Source organism: Pelodiscus sinensis, chromosome 1 (genome assembly GCF_049634645.1).
Source record: "Pelodiscus sinensis isolate JC-2024 chromosome 1, ASM4963464v1, whole genome shotgun sequence".
NCBI lineage: Eukaryota > Metazoa > Chordata > Testudines > Trionychidae > Pelodiscus > Pelodiscus sinensis.
Genome location: NC_134711.1, coordinates 74,461,141 through 74,481,637, shown reverse-complemented (window position 1 = coordinate 74,481,637; position 20,497 = coordinate 74,461,141). Strand labels below are relative to the sequence as shown.

At 42.4% G+C, this 20,497-nt stretch overlaps 1 protein-coding gene across 3 annotated transcripts in view; it reads left to right on the top strand.

Moving 5' to 3' along the window:
* Window positions 1-18,213, top strand: part of SLC6A15 (solute carrier family 6 member 15) — a 58,191-nt gene extending 39,978 nt beyond the window's left edge. For all 3 annotated transcript variants that reach the window (XM_006114016.4, XM_006114017.4, XM_006114018.4), the window contains 3 exons: window positions 3,276-3,435; window positions 9,277-9,439; window positions 10,207-18,213. In XM_006114016.4, coding sequence (XP_006114078.1) covers window positions 3,276-3,435; window positions 9,277-9,439; window positions 10,207-10,578 — 695 coding nt within the window. In that variant the 3' untranslated portion in view covers window positions 10,579-18,213. The remainder of the gene's footprint in view (window positions 1-3,275; window positions 3,436-9,276; window positions 9,440-10,206) is intronic.
* Window positions 18,214-20,497: the final 2,284 nt, after the last annotated feature.

Genomic DNA, 20,497 nt, shown 5'->3' with positions numbered 1-20,497 from the left:
GATCTGGTAGGAACCTCAAGAGGTCATCAACTACATGGCAGGACCAACATCATCTAAATCATCCCTGAGAGATGTTTATCTAACCTGCTCTTAAAAATCTCCAATGATGGAGATTCCACAACCTTCCTAGGCAATTTATTCCCATGCTTACCTACCCTAAGAGTTAAGAAGTTGTTAAAGTCCTAATGTCCAGATAGTGGAAGTGGTAGCAATCATTATAATTCAAGTTGTATAACAGTTTTTATTGTGGACCCCATTAGAGTCAGTCATACTTAAGTCTGCCAAAATGTTCATTGTTCAAGCCTAGGCATGTATGACAATGATGTAAATAAAAAGGAATGAAAAAATAAATATAAGATGCTAAATGCGTAAGGAGGAATTAAAGTTTCACATGTAGTCTTAATTGTGGCTTGTGGAGATTAATGGTGCATTTTTAATCACCTTTTACTAATCTTTTCTTTGGATAGAGGGAAAAAAGAGGTAAAGAAATTAACAGTGAGATGAAATCTGAAGTTCAGAAAGTTCAAAGAACTGTCACAGAGGACCAGACATATTGCCTATTCAATCTGGTAGCCTACTACTAGAAATGGACTGTGTCAAATATTTACAAGGAAGATAGCATCTCTGTACCCACCGTTCATAAAAGAATATATTTTTGCTGAAAGTTAGGCCTGGCCAGCAATACACTAGGCTCCAATGGGGTCCGATGCAATTTTGAAAATCCCACTAAGCATCTGTCTAATCTTAGGTGCCTGAATACCTTTAAAAATGTGGTTATGGAGGAGTTAGTTAACAAATATGTGCTTCAGTTATTTGCTGGATCAGGGCCTTATAATAAAAAATACTAATTTCATTATATTCTTGAGTACTGAGCCCTTGAGTAGAAATGCTTACCACTTCTGAAAAACAGCCCTCAAATTCCTTTGCTTTTTTAAAACTATAAAAGAACTCATGTAACATTACTATAATTTGAAAACTATCTGCTTGTTCTGAGTGTATATGAATGCCTTGTAAACAGGCAATACAGTTTTATCACTTTGCAATAAACTTTGGTTATGCTTTAGGAATTTAAATAATAAAAAATGAAATAAAGTTCCATGGCACTTTAACATCTAACATTGCTTCTGAGTGTTGTGCGTTGATTTTACTGCATGATTCCATTTAAATCAGTTGGAGTCACAGTATTACAATTTAGTGTAATGTTTTCAGAATTCATCTCCAGTCTCCAAATTGTACTCACGATTGAGTGCCATGCAGTGCCAGTTGGGAGTTGCACAACATAAAAAACAGCAGGAGAATTTTTGGCTAAGGAGTCATGGATTCCCACAAATCTTCAATTTTGATTAAAGCGTTCCTGCATTTGTAACTTATAACATTATGAGCCCAATTCAGCAAAATACACAAGTATTTTCAAAATGTCCATTGCCTTCATTGAGACAATAACATGCTTAAGTGCTTTGGGCATGGGATGTATGTGTTGAGCTACATTAGAGCTCTTAGCTGTGTCTTTTATATAGATTTTTGTATACTTTGGCTATATACAATATTGAGGCACAATGAGGAACATTAACAGTTCAGAAATAATCTAAAATCTGAGGGTGAAATTTTCAAAATCACACAGTATGGGTCTAAATGTGTTTTACCAAAATCTCTAGTATAATTCCTATTGACGTTAGTGGGAACAGTTAGGCTGAGCACTTCTGAAGGTTCCAACTTTCCTTGCTTTTGTCAGTTTGTTTTGGGCTCTGAGTGTCCTGAATTTTTAATTTAATAGAGGTTTCTTCTGAAATGCTTTAATTCAATTTTCCCCCCAAAGGACATTAATAAAGCAAACAACAGTGGCTACATGATAAAAAGAGTATATTTTATATGATCATATTTACAAAATTATTGTTCTCTTCCCTTACTGTACTTAAGTCAATACATATGTTAGCTAGAGAATAGCCAGTGTTTCTTACAGATTATATTACATTTTGTGGCCAATCCTACAAGTCTTCTCTGTTTGGAATAAAACCAACTTCAAATTCTTCCAGAATTTATCTCAATTTATTATAATTATGGGGCCAAGTCATGCTGCTATTAAACCCAATGGCAGAAATCCCATTGATTTTCCTTATTGAATTTCAGTGACTTTCGGATAGAGATTTCCAGCTGGCCTTTAGAAGAAGAAGAGGTTTTAATGCTGTTACTCTGAGGCTACATCTAGAATACAGTGCTTTGTTGGAAAAAGGTACGCAAATTGCACTCCACAATTTGTGTATCTTTTTCTAATAGTTTTGTCAGAAGAAGGATTTTCCAAAATGTGGCCTGTCTATACGGGGCAGAAAAAAAAGTGGAAGAGTAGACTTGTTCCCTGGATGTGGCAGAGCTTTTCTGAGATACCTCTAGTATCCCAGAAAACCCCTGGGCTACGTCTACACTGGCCCCTTTTCCGGAAGGGGCATGTAAATTTCACCTATCGTAGTAGGGAAATCCGCGGGGGATTTAAATATCCCCCGCGTCATTTAAATAAAAATGTCCGCCGCTTTTTTCCGGCTTCGAAGTAGGAATAAGAGCCTCCGGAAAAGGGCGCTTTTTCCGGAGGATCGGGGCCAGTGTAGACGCTCTTTTCCGGCTTTTTTAAAAGCCGGAAAAAAGCGGCGGACATTTTTATTTAAATGCCGCGGGGGATATTTAAATCCCCCGCGGATTTCCCTACTACGATAGGTGAAATTTACATGCCCCTTCCGGAAAAGGGGCCAGTGTAGACGAGCCCCCTGTAGTCTAGCCTGAAAGAAAGTAAATGTAGATAGCAGTGGCAGTGAATGACTCTACCTACTAAACCCATATAGCTATTTGTTTTGAAAATTCTAGTAAAAAATTGTGACACAGTTAACTTTAGTTGATGGAAAGAGGGAGAGAACTAAGGACCAATTTGCAGGATATTGTTAAGTGTAATGTTTTCCTGGATTCTTCCCTTCCATTCACTTTAAGTGTCTAATGATGAATAGTTCTTGATTCAGCAAAGAATTTACATAGGTGAATCAGGGCTGCCTTACAATCTAGTAATCACTTTTAATTTTAACTATTGTCTGCTGGCTAGGGAATGGGTAAAATTGCTTTGTGGCTTTACTGGGCAAGTGCAATGGTAGGAAGGGAAAAAGAGAAAACTAGTGTCAATCTAAAATAAAGCAAAAGAGTAATTATTATTTGATACTTCATAACTCTTTCTTTCTTCCTCCTTTTCTCTGATGCATGATTGTGGTTACAATTCTCATTTCTGTCCTTTGTTCCAGTCATCTGCTGCCTGGTAGCATTTTTAATTGGCCTGATCTTTGTGCAGCGCTCTGGAAATTATTTTGTCACAATGTTTGATGATTACTCTGCTACTCTGCCTCTACTTATTGTGGTCATTTTGGAGAATGTTGCCATTTCTCGAATTTATGGGATAGACAAGTAAGTTCAGAAAATGATGGTGTTGCTTTTTCATGTGATTGTTAATATGTTGATGCTATTCATTGTAATCCTTGTTATTGTGTTAGTTGTATAGGATCAACAGCTCACTTGATGATATAAAGACAGATCCCTTCCCCAAAGATCTTACAAATGATCTAGACAGCATACAAAAACAAAGAAGGGATAGAAGGGTGAAATTAAGTCTTCAATTTGGGATTTTTTTTTCTTGTATGTAGCACATTATTTTTGGTAGGTTATGTGTACCAGGGTGGATGAGCCTGTGTTTGTAGCACTCCTGAGTGACATGCATTTTTAAGGGTGGATTTGGAGAATATATTGGATCAGGATAGGAGGGGGGTTCTAAATCTATGGAGGCAGCATGGAAGAAGGCCTGCAAGCATGAATAGTAAAGGGACACCAAGAGTTTATTAGCCTAGTGCAACAGAAGGGAGTAAGTCAATGAAAAGAGATAAGGTCATAAAGATGGGAAGGATGAGAAAGGTCTTTAAATAAAGGAAGAGAAGTATAAATGTGATCTAGACAGCAGGGGGAAGCTAGTGGAAGGATTTCAAGAGGAGCTGAACATACTCAGAATAGTTGGCAAGGATAGATTGTGGTAGCTGAGATGAGAAATAATCAGGCCCTGGGAAAAAAACTTAAAGTCATCACTGATAAAGTTTGCAGATGACACCAAAATTGGGGCAGTGTAAGTGATGAAGAGGTCACTGTCATACAGAGTGATCTGGATCATTTGGTAAGCAGGTCTCAAGCAAGTGCCATGCATTACAACACAGGTAAATGTAAAGGGATATATCTAGGAACATAAGATATAGGCCCTATTTACAGGATGGGGGTCTTTATCCTGAGAGATAGAAAAAGATTTGGGGTTTGTGGTAGATAAGCTGTCACTGTGCTATGGTAAAAGGGTTAATGTAGCCCTTGGATGCATAAATCGGGGAATATCAAGTAGAAGTATAGGGATTATTTTTATCTCTGAATTTGGCACTGGTGCAAGTGCTGCTGGAAGACTGTGTCCAGTTCTGGTGTCCACAGTTCAAGAAGGAGGTTGATAAACTGGAGAAGGTTCTGATAATAGCCATGAGAATGATGAAAGTATTGGAAAACAGTATAGTGCCTTATACTTATGGATGCAAGGAATTCCTCTTAAAATCAGGAATAAGGGATCTTTCGGAAAAGGCTTTATTTTCCGAAAGATCCCCGTCTAGACTGGCACTTTTTGCCGGCAAAGCCCCGAGCTGGAAAAAAGCGACAGCAATGTTTATGCAAATGAAGCGGAGAAGATTGAAATCCCCGCTTCATTTGCAATTGTGCTGTGTCTAATTTGCATCCCTTTTACGGAAAAGGGGTGCAATCTAGACACAGCCTTATTGTGGGGAAGTTCTATGATCTGTGTGATACAAGAGGTCAGAGCAGATGATCAGCACGTTCCCTTCTGTCCTTCGAATCTTTGAATGATTTAGATGGTGGGGAAGGAAAAGAAGGAAGGAAGGGAGAAATGCAGAGAAACATGTGGTAGAATTTGTTAGCATCAGTGAAGAGTCAGAAAAAGATGGCAAGGGGATCAAAACTTACACTAAGTCTGCAAGCTTGATGGTAGAGTTGTCAGTGAAGGGAAAGGCAGGATTTAGGAGGAAAGATGATTAATTTGTATTTTTTTCAGCTGTTTACTAGATCACCTGACAAAAGTTATCATTGTGTATTGAGATCAATGTGCTTGATCTTGTACAAATATAAAGGATGAAATGGTCCCAGTCACAAGGAATTTGTAATCCAAATCAGATAGAACAATTCAAACCAATCCATTGTAGTGAGATACTGAAATATGTTCATCATTTGATCTCTGTGCTCTGTGAATAAGCAGTGGCATAAATTGAATGTTTCCTTTGAGTTCTTATCTCTTGATTCTTAATCATCAGCCAGTCCCCAGCACTAGACTATGATAAGCAGCTTTGTTTTATGGTTTTCAGAAGTTATTCCAAGACTGTATAAATATTGCTTGATCTACTTGCTCAATAAGGACAAATTCCCATTTTTGGTACAGACATAATTCTATAGTTGAAAATGTACAGAGATGAAAATACAGTGCAGTATTTCTTTAAATTGCAAAGACGAGGAAGAACAAAGGTTCCAAAGAATCAAGTTTAGGTTGCACTTGAGAAGTTGTCTTAGGGCTCGATCATGTTCCCTCCATGTGCTCATTCACAACCCCCCCGAATTAGTAGATCTGCTGTGAATGGAGGTGGACAGGCCAGAAAGTCTGCTACTCCCTATGCAGTTCAGAGCAGTGGCTCAAGATGGTACCTTCCAAGCAGATGTAGGTGGGTTTTTATCTAACTGCAACTATGTATATTCACTAGCCAAAACCACATGGGAATGGATGCCCCTGAAAGAACATACATATAGGCTAGGGGCTGTGGAAGTTCAATGTATTGATTTTTTGTTACAGTGCAAGATTCTGTCCCTCAGATTCAGTTTTCTCAAGCTTTGAAAGGGTGCTTCTGGCAAATTACAAGAACAAAATAATCAATCAGCAACTATTCCCAGAACAACCAACAACCTTTCCAACAAAATCCCTGTTCCATCAAAGCCTTTAATCTGCAACACTCCCAGCTAACACATATGGCTTGCAGAGTGCTCTCAGTGTCAGCTGACTAACTTCAGACCAAGGAATCCAGGATTCCAGCACTGAGGATCCCTTATGGAGAATGGACTTCCTCCGGCTCCCTTCCCTTTAATTAAAGGACAGTGCTGCTTGAGCTTATCTGAGCATATTTCAGCTCTGGCAATATGACAGGAGACATATGGCAAACCGCATATGGCCTGAGGGCCACTTGTTGCCCACTCCTGGTCCTAGGTATGACTTTGTCAGTTGTTCTATGTGGTATCCTGATGGTTCAGCTGAAAGTGCTTGTGAGTCACGGCAGGTACTGTAGTCCAGCATTCAGACTTGATCTTTGAACTCATTGCTAAACTCTGTACATCACTGATGGGATATATTTCTCCACACTAACTTTAATAAGGAACCCAGAATTATTTACAGAGATCGCTTGAGTCAGGAGCACTCAAACTGCCACTGACAATATTTATCTGGTCTGTTTTTTATTCGATATAGGAGCCTCAGTCAGAAGTAAGGATCACATTGTGCTAGGTGCTGGATTAAAAGAACAAAAAGTCTATGCCTGCCCCATAGCACTGATAATCCAAGTCAGGGGTCTCAAACTCCCAGCCTGTGGGCCAGTGCCAGCTGAAGTGACTGCACATTCCGGCCTCAGACTCCAAGCTCCAGCCATTCCTGCCATCGCCACCCTCCCCCACAACTGTTCCTTTAGCACTCAGCTGTGAGGGCCACCAGGGGTGCCTGGAACCACGCGGTGTCACTGATCAGGTCACTGATCAGGTTTACTCAAGGCAGGGGAAATAGAGTGCAGTAGAGTGAATGTATTCACCCTGTGCACTCCACTTCTCCTGTGGTTCCTGCCTTAATGAGTAACCAAGGGGGGTACAGCCTCTGTGCAGAATTAGCCCCCCCCAGTGATCCCCAAAGCTTTGTGCTTGGAGAAGGGGGTGACATGGGGGGGGTAGAGGGTAGGGCAATGACAGGAAAGGGTGGGGTTTGGGAGGTCCAGTTATAGACAGGCAGAAGTTCCAGGCTGGATTGCACAAATGCTCCAGCTGGGACTGGCCCACGGGCTGGGAGTTCGAAACTCCAGACGTAAGAAAAGAATCAACAAGAGGATACAGACAGACAGGGGAACACAAGGCAACTTGAGACAATATTGATCAGCTTAATAGGCAATGGCCTCAACACACCACCTAATCCTTATGTTTTTTTGTGAGCATCACAACCAAGGAGAGTTTGAGGGAGATGATCTTGTGGATGTTTATGGAGGGCCCTTGACAAACAGGATGGGAAGCATAGGAGAAAGTAAAGAACTGTTTGAAAATGTAACAAGTGGGTGACAGGAGATGACATCTTAATGATATATGAGAAATGATAAGTATAGCGGGGTTAGGTCACAAAAAATCTTAAAAGTGGAAACAAGTTACCTACGTTTGCTGTGGTAGAGAAGAGGGAGCTATATATCAAAGGCCAAAGCCATTTGCAAAATCAGTTATTTTCATTGGTTTTAACTATGTGCCTATCTCTGTCCTTTGCCCACAATAAAATATGTTCTCAGTGGTATGTTTCCAGGAATTAGATGAGCTTTTATGTCATAATAACTTTGCACGGGACATTTCATAATGTAAATTATAGTGGAAACATTTTGTTTCAGTAATTTTCAAAAAGGGAAATGAAACAGCAAAAGAGTTAAGATGCTATTAGAATTTGATGACAAAATCTAAAAGAAAGCAAACCAGTTCTAAGTTAACATTCCCATTTTCTGCTGGCACTGGAGCAGGTGTACTCTTTCTTCAGTCAGCCCTAGAACACTAGGCTTTGTTCTAAACATATGTTGCAATTCCAAGACATAGAGGCTGAGTCAAGACCTCACATAGTCATTCAACAATTGATATGGTGCAAAATGGTTGCTTGTTCATAATGTAATTTATTCTAATATATAGCACACTTACATTTACAACTGGTTTGTAAAAGCTATTTTGTCCTTTTGTCCTTCTTGTTTGTGAATTCAAAAACAATGACACATGCCTAAATAGATAACACAGTGCAATATAAAACATGGCAGTAGCTTTTGAGTTAGGTGGAGAGTAATATTTCTTTTTTCATGTATACTGGTTTGAGTTAGGTTCTTTGAACTAATAGACAGCTGAAGGAATGGGTTGGGAAAACTTATAACTGTGTGTTTTTTCCAATGCATTGTATCTGCACACCAGTGTTAAATCTTTCTGAACTGAACACTATGGATTTTCAGAATGCTTCATCAACATTCAAAAAATATTTCTTATCTTATGGTCATCTAATCTATATTTGTAACAGCCCAGAAACTAAACATTGGCCTAACACCATTTAGGGAAGTGGTTAGAACCTCCAGCCCGCAGGCTGCACACAGATTGTCAGGGTTAGCTGCTGCCAGATGGTTTGTTTATCTGAGCATCTGCAGTCATGGTGCCCCACAGCTTCTAGTGGCAGCTGTTTGCAGTTCCTAGTCAATGGGAGTTATGGAAAGTGGTGAGGGCCAGGCCTCTGCTTCCCACAGCTCCCATTGGCCAGGAATGGTGAACTATGGCCACTGGGAGCTATGAGTGGCTGTACCTAAACAAATCTCTTGGGGCCTGCCAGAGGCTAACCCTGACAAATTGTGTGTGGTTGGTGTGCCAGAGGTTCCCCACCCTGATTTAGGGACTAGGAAGACCTCATCACAATTCAAATCTAAGTTTTCTAGCAGTGTATGGGTGCATCTACACAGCAGGGCTTAACTCGAAATAAGTTACGCAAATTGAGCTATGTCAATTGTGTAGCTTATTTCAAAATTGGGAGCGTCTACACAGCATTTATTTCAAAATAGAGCACTCTTTCCCCAACTTCTCTTACTCCTCATACAATAAGTCGGAGTAAGAAGTCCTCCAGCTTGACAGTATTTAGACATCATTTCAGAATAACTCCCTGCTGTATAGATGCGGACTAAGTTATTTCGAAATAATGTTGTTGTGTAGATGTACCCTGAGTGAACTTGATCTGAGTTGGTACAATCCACTATTAATAAAGGTATTATTTGTAAATCTGTACAATTGGTCTAAGTTCAGACATTTCTATGTCTACCCCCTTTGTTAGTGTGCAGATTGTTGCAAATTATCTGACATGTCTCAACTGCAGACATTGAAACCTCAGTTTCTGAATTAATAATGTCCATTTCCCTGCAGATTTATGGAGGACCTAAAGGATATGCTTGGTTTTTCTCCAAACCGATATTATTACTACATGTGGAAGTATGTTTCCCCTGTAGTATTGTTATTTTTGCTGATCGCTAGTATTGTCCAAATGGGATTAAGTCCTCCTGGTTACAACGCTTGGATTGAAGAAAAGGTATGTAATAATATATACTATTGCCAGAAAAATGTAACATGTTTAAAGTACTTTTGCTGGCTCACAAGAGGACACTTTGTAATTCATACATTTCATTACAAATGTGAACATGGCTCTTTTGTTTCTAGTAATATTACTATAAAATACTATCTTTAATATAGCAGTTCTTTCATTTTTTTTAAAGCAGTCATTGGCTGATACCTCCCTTTTATCCTTTGTGTCAGTGCTGATTTGTTGGGTTGTCTGATGGAGAAAGAGGGTGGAGGGTGAGGTATAAAGGTGTTTGTTTGTTTGTTTATTTGTTTGTTTGAATTAAAGCAGAATACAGCATGGCAGCACAGAGCAAGACTCAGTTGTTTTAGCACTTGGTTTATCATCTGTCATAGAACCAAATATCCAGATTAGGCATTTTATGGTCACTTCCCTTGGACGTTGGTACAGCAGATTGATGAACAGCTACTTTATAGAACACTCTATGATTGTCCAGTTTAGTGATAAAAAGAGGTTGGTTTCTTGGAAATCTCTCAATATTGTTTTTCAGAGAAGATTTGGTACTATTCAGTTTTCTAGTTTTTATGCACCATTAGCACTACTCTTAGTGCTATTGTCATCTCATGTATCAGCACCAAATCTGGCATTAACTGCGAATCATAATTTGGGAGAAGTTAATGAGTGATCTCAACAGGAGTTTTATTTGGGTTAGGTTTACAAGCTTTGTCTCTTACTACATAACAATGTATTAACTGTGTTTCTCTTGGCCCATATAGGCTACTGAGGAGTTCCTGAGCTATCCAGCATGGGGAATGACTGTCTGTATATCTCTGATGATATTGGCCATACTTCCTGTCCCTATAGTCTTCATAATCCGCCGCTGCAACCTTATTGATGATAGCTCTGGTAGCTTGGCAGCTGTATCCTACAAAAGAGGACGGATAATAAAAGAGCCTGTTAATCTAGAGGGAGATGATGCAAGTCTGATTCATGGGAAGATTCCAAGTGAGGTTCCATCTCCAAATTTTGGTAAAAATATATACCGGAAACAGACTGGATCCCCTGCTCTGGATACTGCTCCCAATGGACGCTATGGTATTGGCTATCTAATGGCAGATATGCCAGATATGCCAGAGTCTGATTTGTAGCTAGAGAACAACATAATTTCTTTTTTTTGTTTATACTGTATCACTGAACATTGGCTCTCTAAGAGAAGTGGTTTGCTTCACTTTATAGAATGCAATCTCAGGTCTCCACTAGCTGTATTCTTTAAAATATCATGATGGTACATACAGCACGACAATTTCCATTGGATTTATTTTCTGGTTTTATATTGCATTAGAACATAAGAATGTCCACACAGGGTTAGACCAAAGGTCCATCTGGCCCAGTATCCTGTCCTCCGACAGTAGCCAATGTCAGGTTCCAAGAGGGAATGGACAGAGCAGTCAATCATAAAGCCATCCATTCCCTGTCACCTACCCCTAGCTTCTGGCAAACATGGCAGGGACACCATCCTTGCCTATCCTGGATAATAGCCATGGATGGATCTACCCTCCATGAATTTATCTAGTTCTTTGTTAAATTCTTGGCCTTCACAACATCCTCTAGTAAATACTTACGTTGACTGTGTGTTGTGCAAAGAAATATATTTTTTCTTTTAAACATGCTGCCTATTAATTTCTTTTGGTGACCTCTAGATCTTTTGCTATTAGAAAGAGTAAATAATATTTCCTTATTTGCTTTCTCCAAACCAGTCATGATTTCATATCCCCCCTTTTCCCAAAATGAAAGTCTGTCTTATTAGTATCTCCCCATATGAAAACTGTTCTATGCTCTTAATAACTTGTGTTTCCCCTCTGAACTTTTTCCAATTCCAATATATCTTTTTTTTTAGATGGGGCATGCAGTATTAAAGATATGGTTGTACTATGGATTTATATACAGGCCATATGATACATGCTACCTTATTCTCTATCCCTTTCTTAATGATTCCTGACATTGTTAGCTTTTTTCACTGCTGCCATTGTGACAGGGTCAGGCCAGGGAGCTGCTGCAGCGAGGGGAAAAGGCAGCCCAAAAGGGAAAAACTCCTGTTAGAAAAGCAGAGAACTGCAGCACAATTAGGTGAAGCTGAGAGGGAGCTGGCTCAGGCAAATTGGGGCCAGCTGACTTCTCTGCTGTCTCTCTGAGGGCCTTTAAAAGCCTCAGCAGTTGGAGGCTGGGGGGAAGAGTGAGAGGACGAAAGGAAGGTGGTGGAGAGGCAGAGAGGAAGAAACGGAGAGAACAAGTTGGACCAGCATTAGGTAAAGGCAGCAAAGGAGGGAACCTGTGGGCCCCTGGCTTGGGCTCCCTACCACTGAGACCTGCTGCAAATCCCCAGTAGAGGCTTGGGGAACAGGGGACCTTGCCACACGTGGTGCCAGGAGTGGGATCGCGGCTGTGAAGCCTCACAGCAACCCAAATCTAGCTAAGTTGGCCCCTCGCAAAGCAAAGTACCCATGGAGGACCTGGTAAAAGCACTGGTGCAGGCCACGGCGGCTCAACAAGAGTCTACTTGGGTGCAAGCAGCTGCCCAGCAGGAGTCGGTGCGGATCCAACAAGAAACCAACCAGTTGTTGATGAGCCAAGTAGCCCAGGACAGGGCCACCCTGCAGGAGGTGGTGACCCAGCTGAAAGCCCTGACAGTCCAGGTACGTGATCAAGATGGGGCTCGATCCTTGTGGGCCAATTTCTACTTACAGAAAATGGCAAAAGACGATGAGGTTGAGGCCTATCTCTTGGCCTTCAAAAGGACAGCTTTGCGGGAGGCCTGGCCTCAAGCTCAGTGGGCCAGCATTTTAGCCCCTTTTCTGAGCGGGGAAGCCCAGAAGGCATACCTTGCATGGCAGAGGAAGCTGCATCCGACTACCCCCCAGCTGAAAGATGAGATCCTGGCACGGGCTGGGGTCATGGTCGCAGTGAGAGCCCAGAGATTTCACAACTGGCGATATCGAGATGACCAGGGCCCCAGAACTCAGTTGTTTGATCTGGTCCATCTGGCCCGGAAGTGGCTGCGGCCCGACATCCACAGCCCCGACAAGATTATCGAGGTGATCGTTCTTGATCAGTACATGAGGGGTTTACCCCCAGACCTTCGGGAATGGGTGGGCCAGAATGACCCCACGACATTTGATGAGCTGGTGGCTCTCGTTGAGAGGCAATTGACAGCTAAGGGACTTTCCCGCAGCCCCAGAGTCGAGGTGCAGCAGAGCAGAAGGTCCACCTTCCTCCCAAGGACCCGTGCCCCAGAAATTTCCGACCGAGTCCAGACAGGAAGAAAAGAGGCGGAAGAGCGGCCGGGACGGGCAAAAGACCTTGGGGTCTGGACAGGAGAGGGCCAGGGATGAAGACCCAACAGCCCAAAACGAAAGGGGCTATCCCGCCCAGGGTATAGGTGTTATGCCTGTGGGGAGATAGGGCATATTGCGGTTCAGTACCCTAACATAGACGAACCTATGCAATGTGACCTGGGGAACCTACAAAGTGTTCTAGTTAACCTCGTAGGGGTTGCAGTGGGCCCCCATCAGTATACCCAGCCCGTGAAAATGAATGGGGTAGAAACCACTGCCTTAGTAGATTCCGGGAGTGCAGTTACATTGGTCTCAGGGAAGCTAGTGGGACAAGATCAGCTGACTCGAGCCAAGTACACTGGGGTATCTTGTGTACATGGGGATACTAGTTATTACCCCACCATCCCTGTGGAAATAGAAGTACAAGGGCGGGTTACAGAGGTAACTGTGGGGGTGGTCCCAAGGCTCCCCTTCCTTGGGTCATTGGGCGAGACTTCCCCAGGTTTAGTGACCTGCTACCACGGGACTGGGAGGAGGAGGATAGCTCTCTCCCAGCCTTCCATGAGTTCTCCCAGGACCTGTTCTCGGTGCCTGGGGAGCCCTGGAAAACCCGACGGGAGAGGAGGGCCGCAAAGAAATTGGGGACCCAAGGTCGGAAACAGACATGGGTAGAAGGGGAGGCCTACCCAACTACTAGAGCAGAAGCTCCGGGACAGGATGAGCCTGAAACAGGACCCAGCTCATCAAGGGAGGAAAGGGGGCTAGGTTCCCTGGAACCTGAGCAGGTGAAATCCCCAAGGGAGACCTTTGGGCAGGATCAAGCCAATGATCCAATATATCAGAATATCCATAAGGAGGTGGTTGAAGTTAATGGGGTCCCAGTGGAGGGGAGGAACAAGGGCACGGGGCCCTTCTATATAATCAAGGGGGATCTTCTATATAGGGTAGTTCATCTACAGGGCCAAGAGGTGGAACACTAAGGAAGCACCAGAGGGCAGTACTGGAATTGGCACACAGTCATCTATTTGGAGGACATCTAGGGGTGGATAAGACCCTGGACCTCATTCTTCGGAGGTTCTTTTGGCCTGGGCTCTATGTGGAAGTCCAGAGGTATTGTGCTTCCTGCCCGGAGTGCCAACTACATGGGCCCCGACAACACCTGAGGGCCCCGTTAGTACCCCTACCAATAATTGAAATCCCCTTTGAATGGATCGCTATGGACATAGTTGGCCCACTAGAGAAGTCTGCCCGGGGCCATCAGAGCATACTAGTTGTAGTGGACTATGCTACTCGATACCCAGAGGCAGTGCCCCTACGCAACACCCTATCCAAGACCATCGCTAAGGAACTAATTCAAATCTTTTCTAGGGTAGGGATTCCTAAAGAAATCCAAGGGACCCCCTTTGTGTCCAAGCTTATGAAAGACTTGTGTACCTTGCTCCACATACAGGCCCTGCGGACCTCGGTATACCATCCTCAAACCGATGGTCTAGTTGAACGGTTTAACAGGACCCTAAAAGGTATGCTCAAGAAAGTGGTAAGCTGGGATGGCAAAGATTGGGATATGCTACTACCCTACCTCATGTTCGCGGTAAGGGAGGTTCCCCAAGCGTCGACTGGTTTCTCCCCGTTTGAACTTTTGTATGGGCGTAACCCATGGGGCATACTAGACCTTACTAAGGAAGCCTGGGAGGAACAGCCCAACCTGGGGAGAAATGTAGTTTATCATGTGAGGGACAGGATAGCCAGAGTCACCCCCATAGTGTGGGAGCACCTAGAAAAGGCACAGGAAGCCCAACAGGTCTATTACAACCGGCGAGCAACTGCCCGGAAGTTCCAGGTGGGAGACCGGGTGATGGTGCTAGTGCCGATGGTGGAGAGTAAGCTCCTAGCCCAATTGCAGGGGCCATATGAAATAATAGAAGCAGTGGGAGAGGTAAACTATAAGGTTCGCCAGTCTGGCTGGCGAAAGCCTGAGCAGGTATATCATGTCAACCTGCTGAAACTCTGGCGAGACAGAGAAGTGGCCTTGGTTGTGCTGGGGCCACCACCCCAAGGGTAAAATCCATCAAGGCAGGTGGGAATATCTCCCGAACTGACCCCAGACCAACAGGCTGAAGCAGCCGACTTGATTGAGCAGAATCAGGATGTGTTTTCGACAGAACCGGGTAGAACTATGGAGGTTTACCATGACATCATCACAGACCCCGGGGTAAAGGTGCACGTTAAGCCATACCGGATACCCAAGGAAAAACGAAAAGAGGTCCAAGCTGAAGTGGAGAAAATGCTGAAGCTCGGAGTCATTGAAGAGTCCCATAGCCAGTGGTCTAGCCCTATTGTTATGGTGCCCAAGCCAGATGGAAGCTGGCGCTTTTGCAATGACTTTTGAAAGTTAAACGAAGTATCCAAATTCGATGCCTATCCCAAGCCAAGGGTGGATGAACTCATTGACCAACTGGGCAAGGCCCGATTTCTATACACCCTCGATTTGACCAAGGGTTACTGGCAGATCCCCCAGCACCAGGGGCCAAAGAAAAGACAGCCTTTTCGACTCTGGAGGGTCTCTTTCAATATATGGTCCTCCCTTTTGGTTTGCATGGGGCTCCTGCAACGTTTCAAAGGCTCATGGACAAGCTGTTGCGGCCCCATATCAAGTACGCCGCTGCCTATCTGGACGACGTTGTTCACAGTCCTAACTGGGACACACACATTGAAAAAGTAGAGTCAGTATTGGAGACATTAAGAAGAGCGGGACTTACGGCGAACCCCGCAAAGTGTACGATTGGACTGGCCGAGGCCAAATATCTCGGGTATATCATGGGAAGGGGGGTAGTGAGGCCCCAGCTCAACAAAGTGGATGCAATACAGAATTGGCCCCGACCAACCCGGAAAAAGCAGGTCAGGGCATTCTTAGGGTTGGTTGGGTATTACCGCAGGTTCATCCTCAACTTTGCCTCCAGGGCCTGCCCTCTGACCAACCTGACTAGAGCATGTGGTCCCGACATTGTAAAGTGGACCATGGAGATGGAAGAAGCTTTTAAAGATCTCAAGAATGTCCTCTGCGGCAATCCAGTTCTCATAGCCCCTAATTTTAAGAAGGAGTTTATCTTGCAGACAGATGCCTCCGAAGTAGGACTGGGAACTGTATTGTCTCAAATGGTGGGAGAAGAGGAGCACCCAATCCTGTACCTCAGCAGGAAGCTTCTGCCGAGGGAACGAAACTACGCCGTGGTAGAAAGAGAATGTCTCGCAGTAAAGTGGGCCATGGAAAGCCTTCGCTACTACCTTCTTGGGCGGAAGTTTACCCTGGTCACCGATCATGCGCCTTTGCAGTGGATGCACTGAAACAAGGACAGAAATGCGAGGGTTACCCGATGGTTCCTGTCCCTGCAGCCCTTCCGCTTCCTTGTGCAACACTGATCAGGAACCCAGCATGGGAATGCAGACGGGTTGTCAAGGGTGCATTGTTGTCCGACCCAAGTAACCCAATCCCATGGGGTTGAGCAGAGGGGCGGGGGGGGGGGGGGGGGGGAATGTGTGACAGGGTCAGGCCAGGGAGCTGCTGCAGAGAGGGGAAAAGGCAGCCCAAAAGGGAAAAATTCCTGTTAAAAAGCAGAGAACTTCAGCACAATTGGGTGCAGCTGGGAGGGAGCTGGCTCAGGCAAATTGGGGGCCAGCTGACTTCTCTGCTGTCTCTCTGAGGGCCTTTAAAAGCCTCAGCAGTTGGAGGTTGGGGGGAAGAGTGAGAGGATGAAAGGAAGGTGGTGGAGAGGCAGAGAGGAAGAAATGGAGAGAACAAGTTGGACCAGCATTAGGTAAAGGCAGCAAAGGAGGGAGCCTGTGGGCCCCTGGCTTGGGATCCCTACCACTGAGACTTGCTGCAAAACCCCAGTAGTGGCTTGGGGAAGAGGGGACCTTGCCACACCATACACTGAGTTGATGTTTTCAGAGAACTTTCATCAGTGATTCCAAGATCTTTCTTGGGTTAACAGCTAATTTAGATCCCAGTATTGTGTATGCATGACTGAGATTGTTTTCCAATATGCATTGGTTTGCATTTATTGACATAGAATTTCATCTGCCATTGTGAGATCCTTTTGTAGCTCTTTGTAGTCTGCTTTGGACTTAACTATTTGGAGCATTTAAGGGAATGCATACCACACACAAAATCAGTGATGGCCTATGTCTGTCAAGACAGATAAGATATTTTTAAAGTACATGTGTTACCTCCATTTGCTGCAATTTTTCAATTAATGTCATATTACTGATTTGATGTAATTGAAAACCCCTTTTTGCTGAATGAGTAGTCCTTTGATACATATTTTGCTGTCAAGTTAACTGCCCAGTATTAGAAGTGAGCTCCAAAGTAGTTCACCAAACCCATATTTCTGCACACATTTGTATATACATTGTATAGATATGCTGTACTTACTTTGTTAGCACTGATAATTACTTAGGCTATTAGCTGAGTACAAAATCCTGCAAACTATTTTCTTATGTAATAGTTGTATAGAAAAATAGTATTAGAAAATGAAGAAGGAGGCTTATGATGGGAATGTAAAAATGATTCCCATTTCACTGGGGACTGCTTAAGCTCTTGCTTGTATATTTTATGTAAAATATTTGCTTTTTCAGTGTGAAAATGATGTAAGAGTGAGTCACTCCAAGACTTAAGGATTGTGCAGATTCTGCATTTTTTTTCTATGCTGTGTGCCTACAAATCTTCTTGATATTTATTGTGGTTACAAGATTACATATATATTATATTTATATAATATACTTGTAATGTAAATATGTATATTAATACTGTATGTAATGATTTCAAAACTTGAAGCAAGATGGCTTTTTAATTAGTCTCTTTCTGTTTTGCTTCTGGTTTATGCAAAAAGAAATCCTTGGGTTTTTTTAGTCAATAATTGTTAAGAACTGTATGGCATTACATTTTAACCTATAAATAAAGAGAGTGAAAAAAGATGTATGTTATTTCCTGATATGTTTTTTATAGTGTAAAATTCTTGCCTATCAGCTGGGCTAGCTGGAAGAACAATGTTCACAATCTGGAGATAAGTGCTGAAAATTTCTAAAAGCCAAAAAAGAAAAAAATTAAGTGGAAGGTCATGTTTTCATTAAATTACTGCAGCAGAATAAGGATTTTTATTATTACTACAATAATTTATGTAGCCGTGTAAATTTACATTGCATTTTATAAAGCTAAACATATTATGTGCCCTGAAGAGCTCATAAACTATAGACTTAATTCTGCTTTGGCCAGAAGTCCTGAGCAAAGAATAGCAAGTAGTTACGTTGCCTCAGGAGCAGAAAAAACCCCAGCTTGTGTATGTGAGAGAGAAATGCAAAAAAATTGGAACCACCATCTGTTTCCCTCTGCCTCCTTTCTCCTAGTTGTGACTTCGTGATATCCATATCCTATCCCTGCCCCTCCATGTTCATAAAACTAGAAAAACAATGCATAGTCTAGTAGCACCTTAAAAACTAACAAAACATGCAGATTGTATCATGACCTTCTACATACCATCTACATATTTTGTTAGTCTTTAAGGTGCTGCTAGACTGTTCGTTGTTTTTCAAGTTTTTTCAGTGATGCTTTGTCTACACTCCCGGTTTTTGCCGGCAGAGAGCACACAAATGAAGCTCTGATTAGCATTTTGTGCTTTATTTGCGTAATCTGTTTGAGTCATTTTTGCGCAAGGGGTTTTTGCGCAAAAACAAACAGTGTGGACGTTTCCTTTTTACTCAAAAAACCCTTTTTGCACAAGAGCCTTATGCCTCTCCGAGGGATGACTTGTCCTTGGTGAATCCATGTTGACTATTCCTGCATGCTAGGAATAGTCACTTACCATATTTTGCATGCCACCTACCATACTCTCAGGCTATGTCTAGACTATAACTCTCTTTCGAAAGAGGGATGTAAATTAGACGTATTGAAATTGCAAATGAAGCTGGGATTTTAATTTCTCGCGCTTCATTTGGATAATCGTGTCACGGCGTTCTTTAGAAAAACAGTATTTCAAAAGTGAAACAGTGGTCTACACATGATTATTTCAAAAGAGGTGTTTTTGGAAAGAACGCTGTGACGTGATTATGCAAATGAAGTACGGGAAATTCAAATCCCGGCTTCATTTGCAATTTCGAAACATCTAATTTACATCCATCTTTCGAAAGAGGGATGTAGTTTAGACATACCATGGTTGTCCAGTCATCCTGGTTGCATGGAATGCTGTGGACACCAGGATTCCCTGTGCCCTAATACACATCCTGTGGACTGCCACTCAAATGCTTGGTGCTTACCACTGCTAAACAGCCTCCACTGTTGAAGTTAAGTCTGGCAAAAAATGTGTGAATGGGTATGGAGGTGTTCAAAGAGTCACCTTAAAAATAATGGGAGCAAAAGATTCTTTGTAATATCCCTGCTCTAGGAGAGAAGCCAAACATGACTAAATAGTGCCTGCTGAAAATGTATTGAAATCTCTGAGTTACTCCACATAATTACTCTGTTTAATTTGTCAATTTGTTAAAAAACCTCTTGACTACTAAGTTTGGGACAGTTCCTCAGATTTGCCATCTGAAAAAGAGTGGCTTAGGTGCGGGAATCTATCATACCCTTCACAGTGAAAATTGATGGAAAGTTTCTCCACAACATTTGTCCACCTTGATTGTCCAACAGTCCCACTGATGGTTGCCAGGTTTCCTGTTTCCAATGTACTTAAAAACATTGCTGTTCATTTTAATGTCTTTTGCTAGTTGCTCTTCAAATACTTAGTTTGGGCTGCCTAATTATACTTTTAATATTGACTTGTCAGTATATATTTTCCTTTCTATGGCTACATCTACACAGCAACATTTATTTCGAAATAACCAGTGTTATTTCGAAATTACTTAGTCCATGTTTACACAGCAGGCAGTTATTTCAAAATAATGTTGAAATACTGTCAAGCTAAAGGACTTCTAACTCCAACTCGTGTAACCCTTGTTGTATAAGGAGTAAGGGACGTTGGAGGAAGAGTGCTCTATTTCGAAATAAGTGCTGTGTAGACACTCCCAATTTTGAAATAAGTTATGTAATTGACGTAGCTCAATTTGTGTAACTTATTTTGAGTGAAGCCCTGCTATATTGATGCACCCTATAATCCTAAGTAGAATTTAATTCCCCATTCTTAAAGGATATCTTTTTTTGCCTCTATCTATCTCTTTACTCTGCTGTTTAGCCATGGTGCCATTTATTATCAACTCACAGTTTTTGTTTTGTTTTATTTGAGGGGTGCATTTACTTTGAAATTCTATCCTCGGTGTTTTTAAATAGTTTTCATGCAGTTTGTAGGCATTTCACTTTTGTAACTGTTCCTTTTAGTGACCACTTAAGTAGCTTCCTTATATCAGAATTTAAATGGTGCTGTGGTGGGTTTCACTTATATTTCCTCCCACAAGGACATTACATTTAATTACATTATGGTCATTATCAGGATTCGACAATTAGTGTAATCTACTCGCGCATGCCGAACAGCGCGGCTGGTGAGCAGGGCTTGCTGCCGCTTGGCGAGACCTAGTCATTATAACCAAGCAGTTCATATATATTCACTGGTTGAACCAGATTCTGTTTGCCATTCAAACATAAATCAAGACTTGCCTCTCCCCTTGTTGGTTCCAGGACTAGGTGCACTAAAAAGCAGTCATTAATTGTATGTAGAAATGTTATTGCTGCATTCTGTCCTGTGGT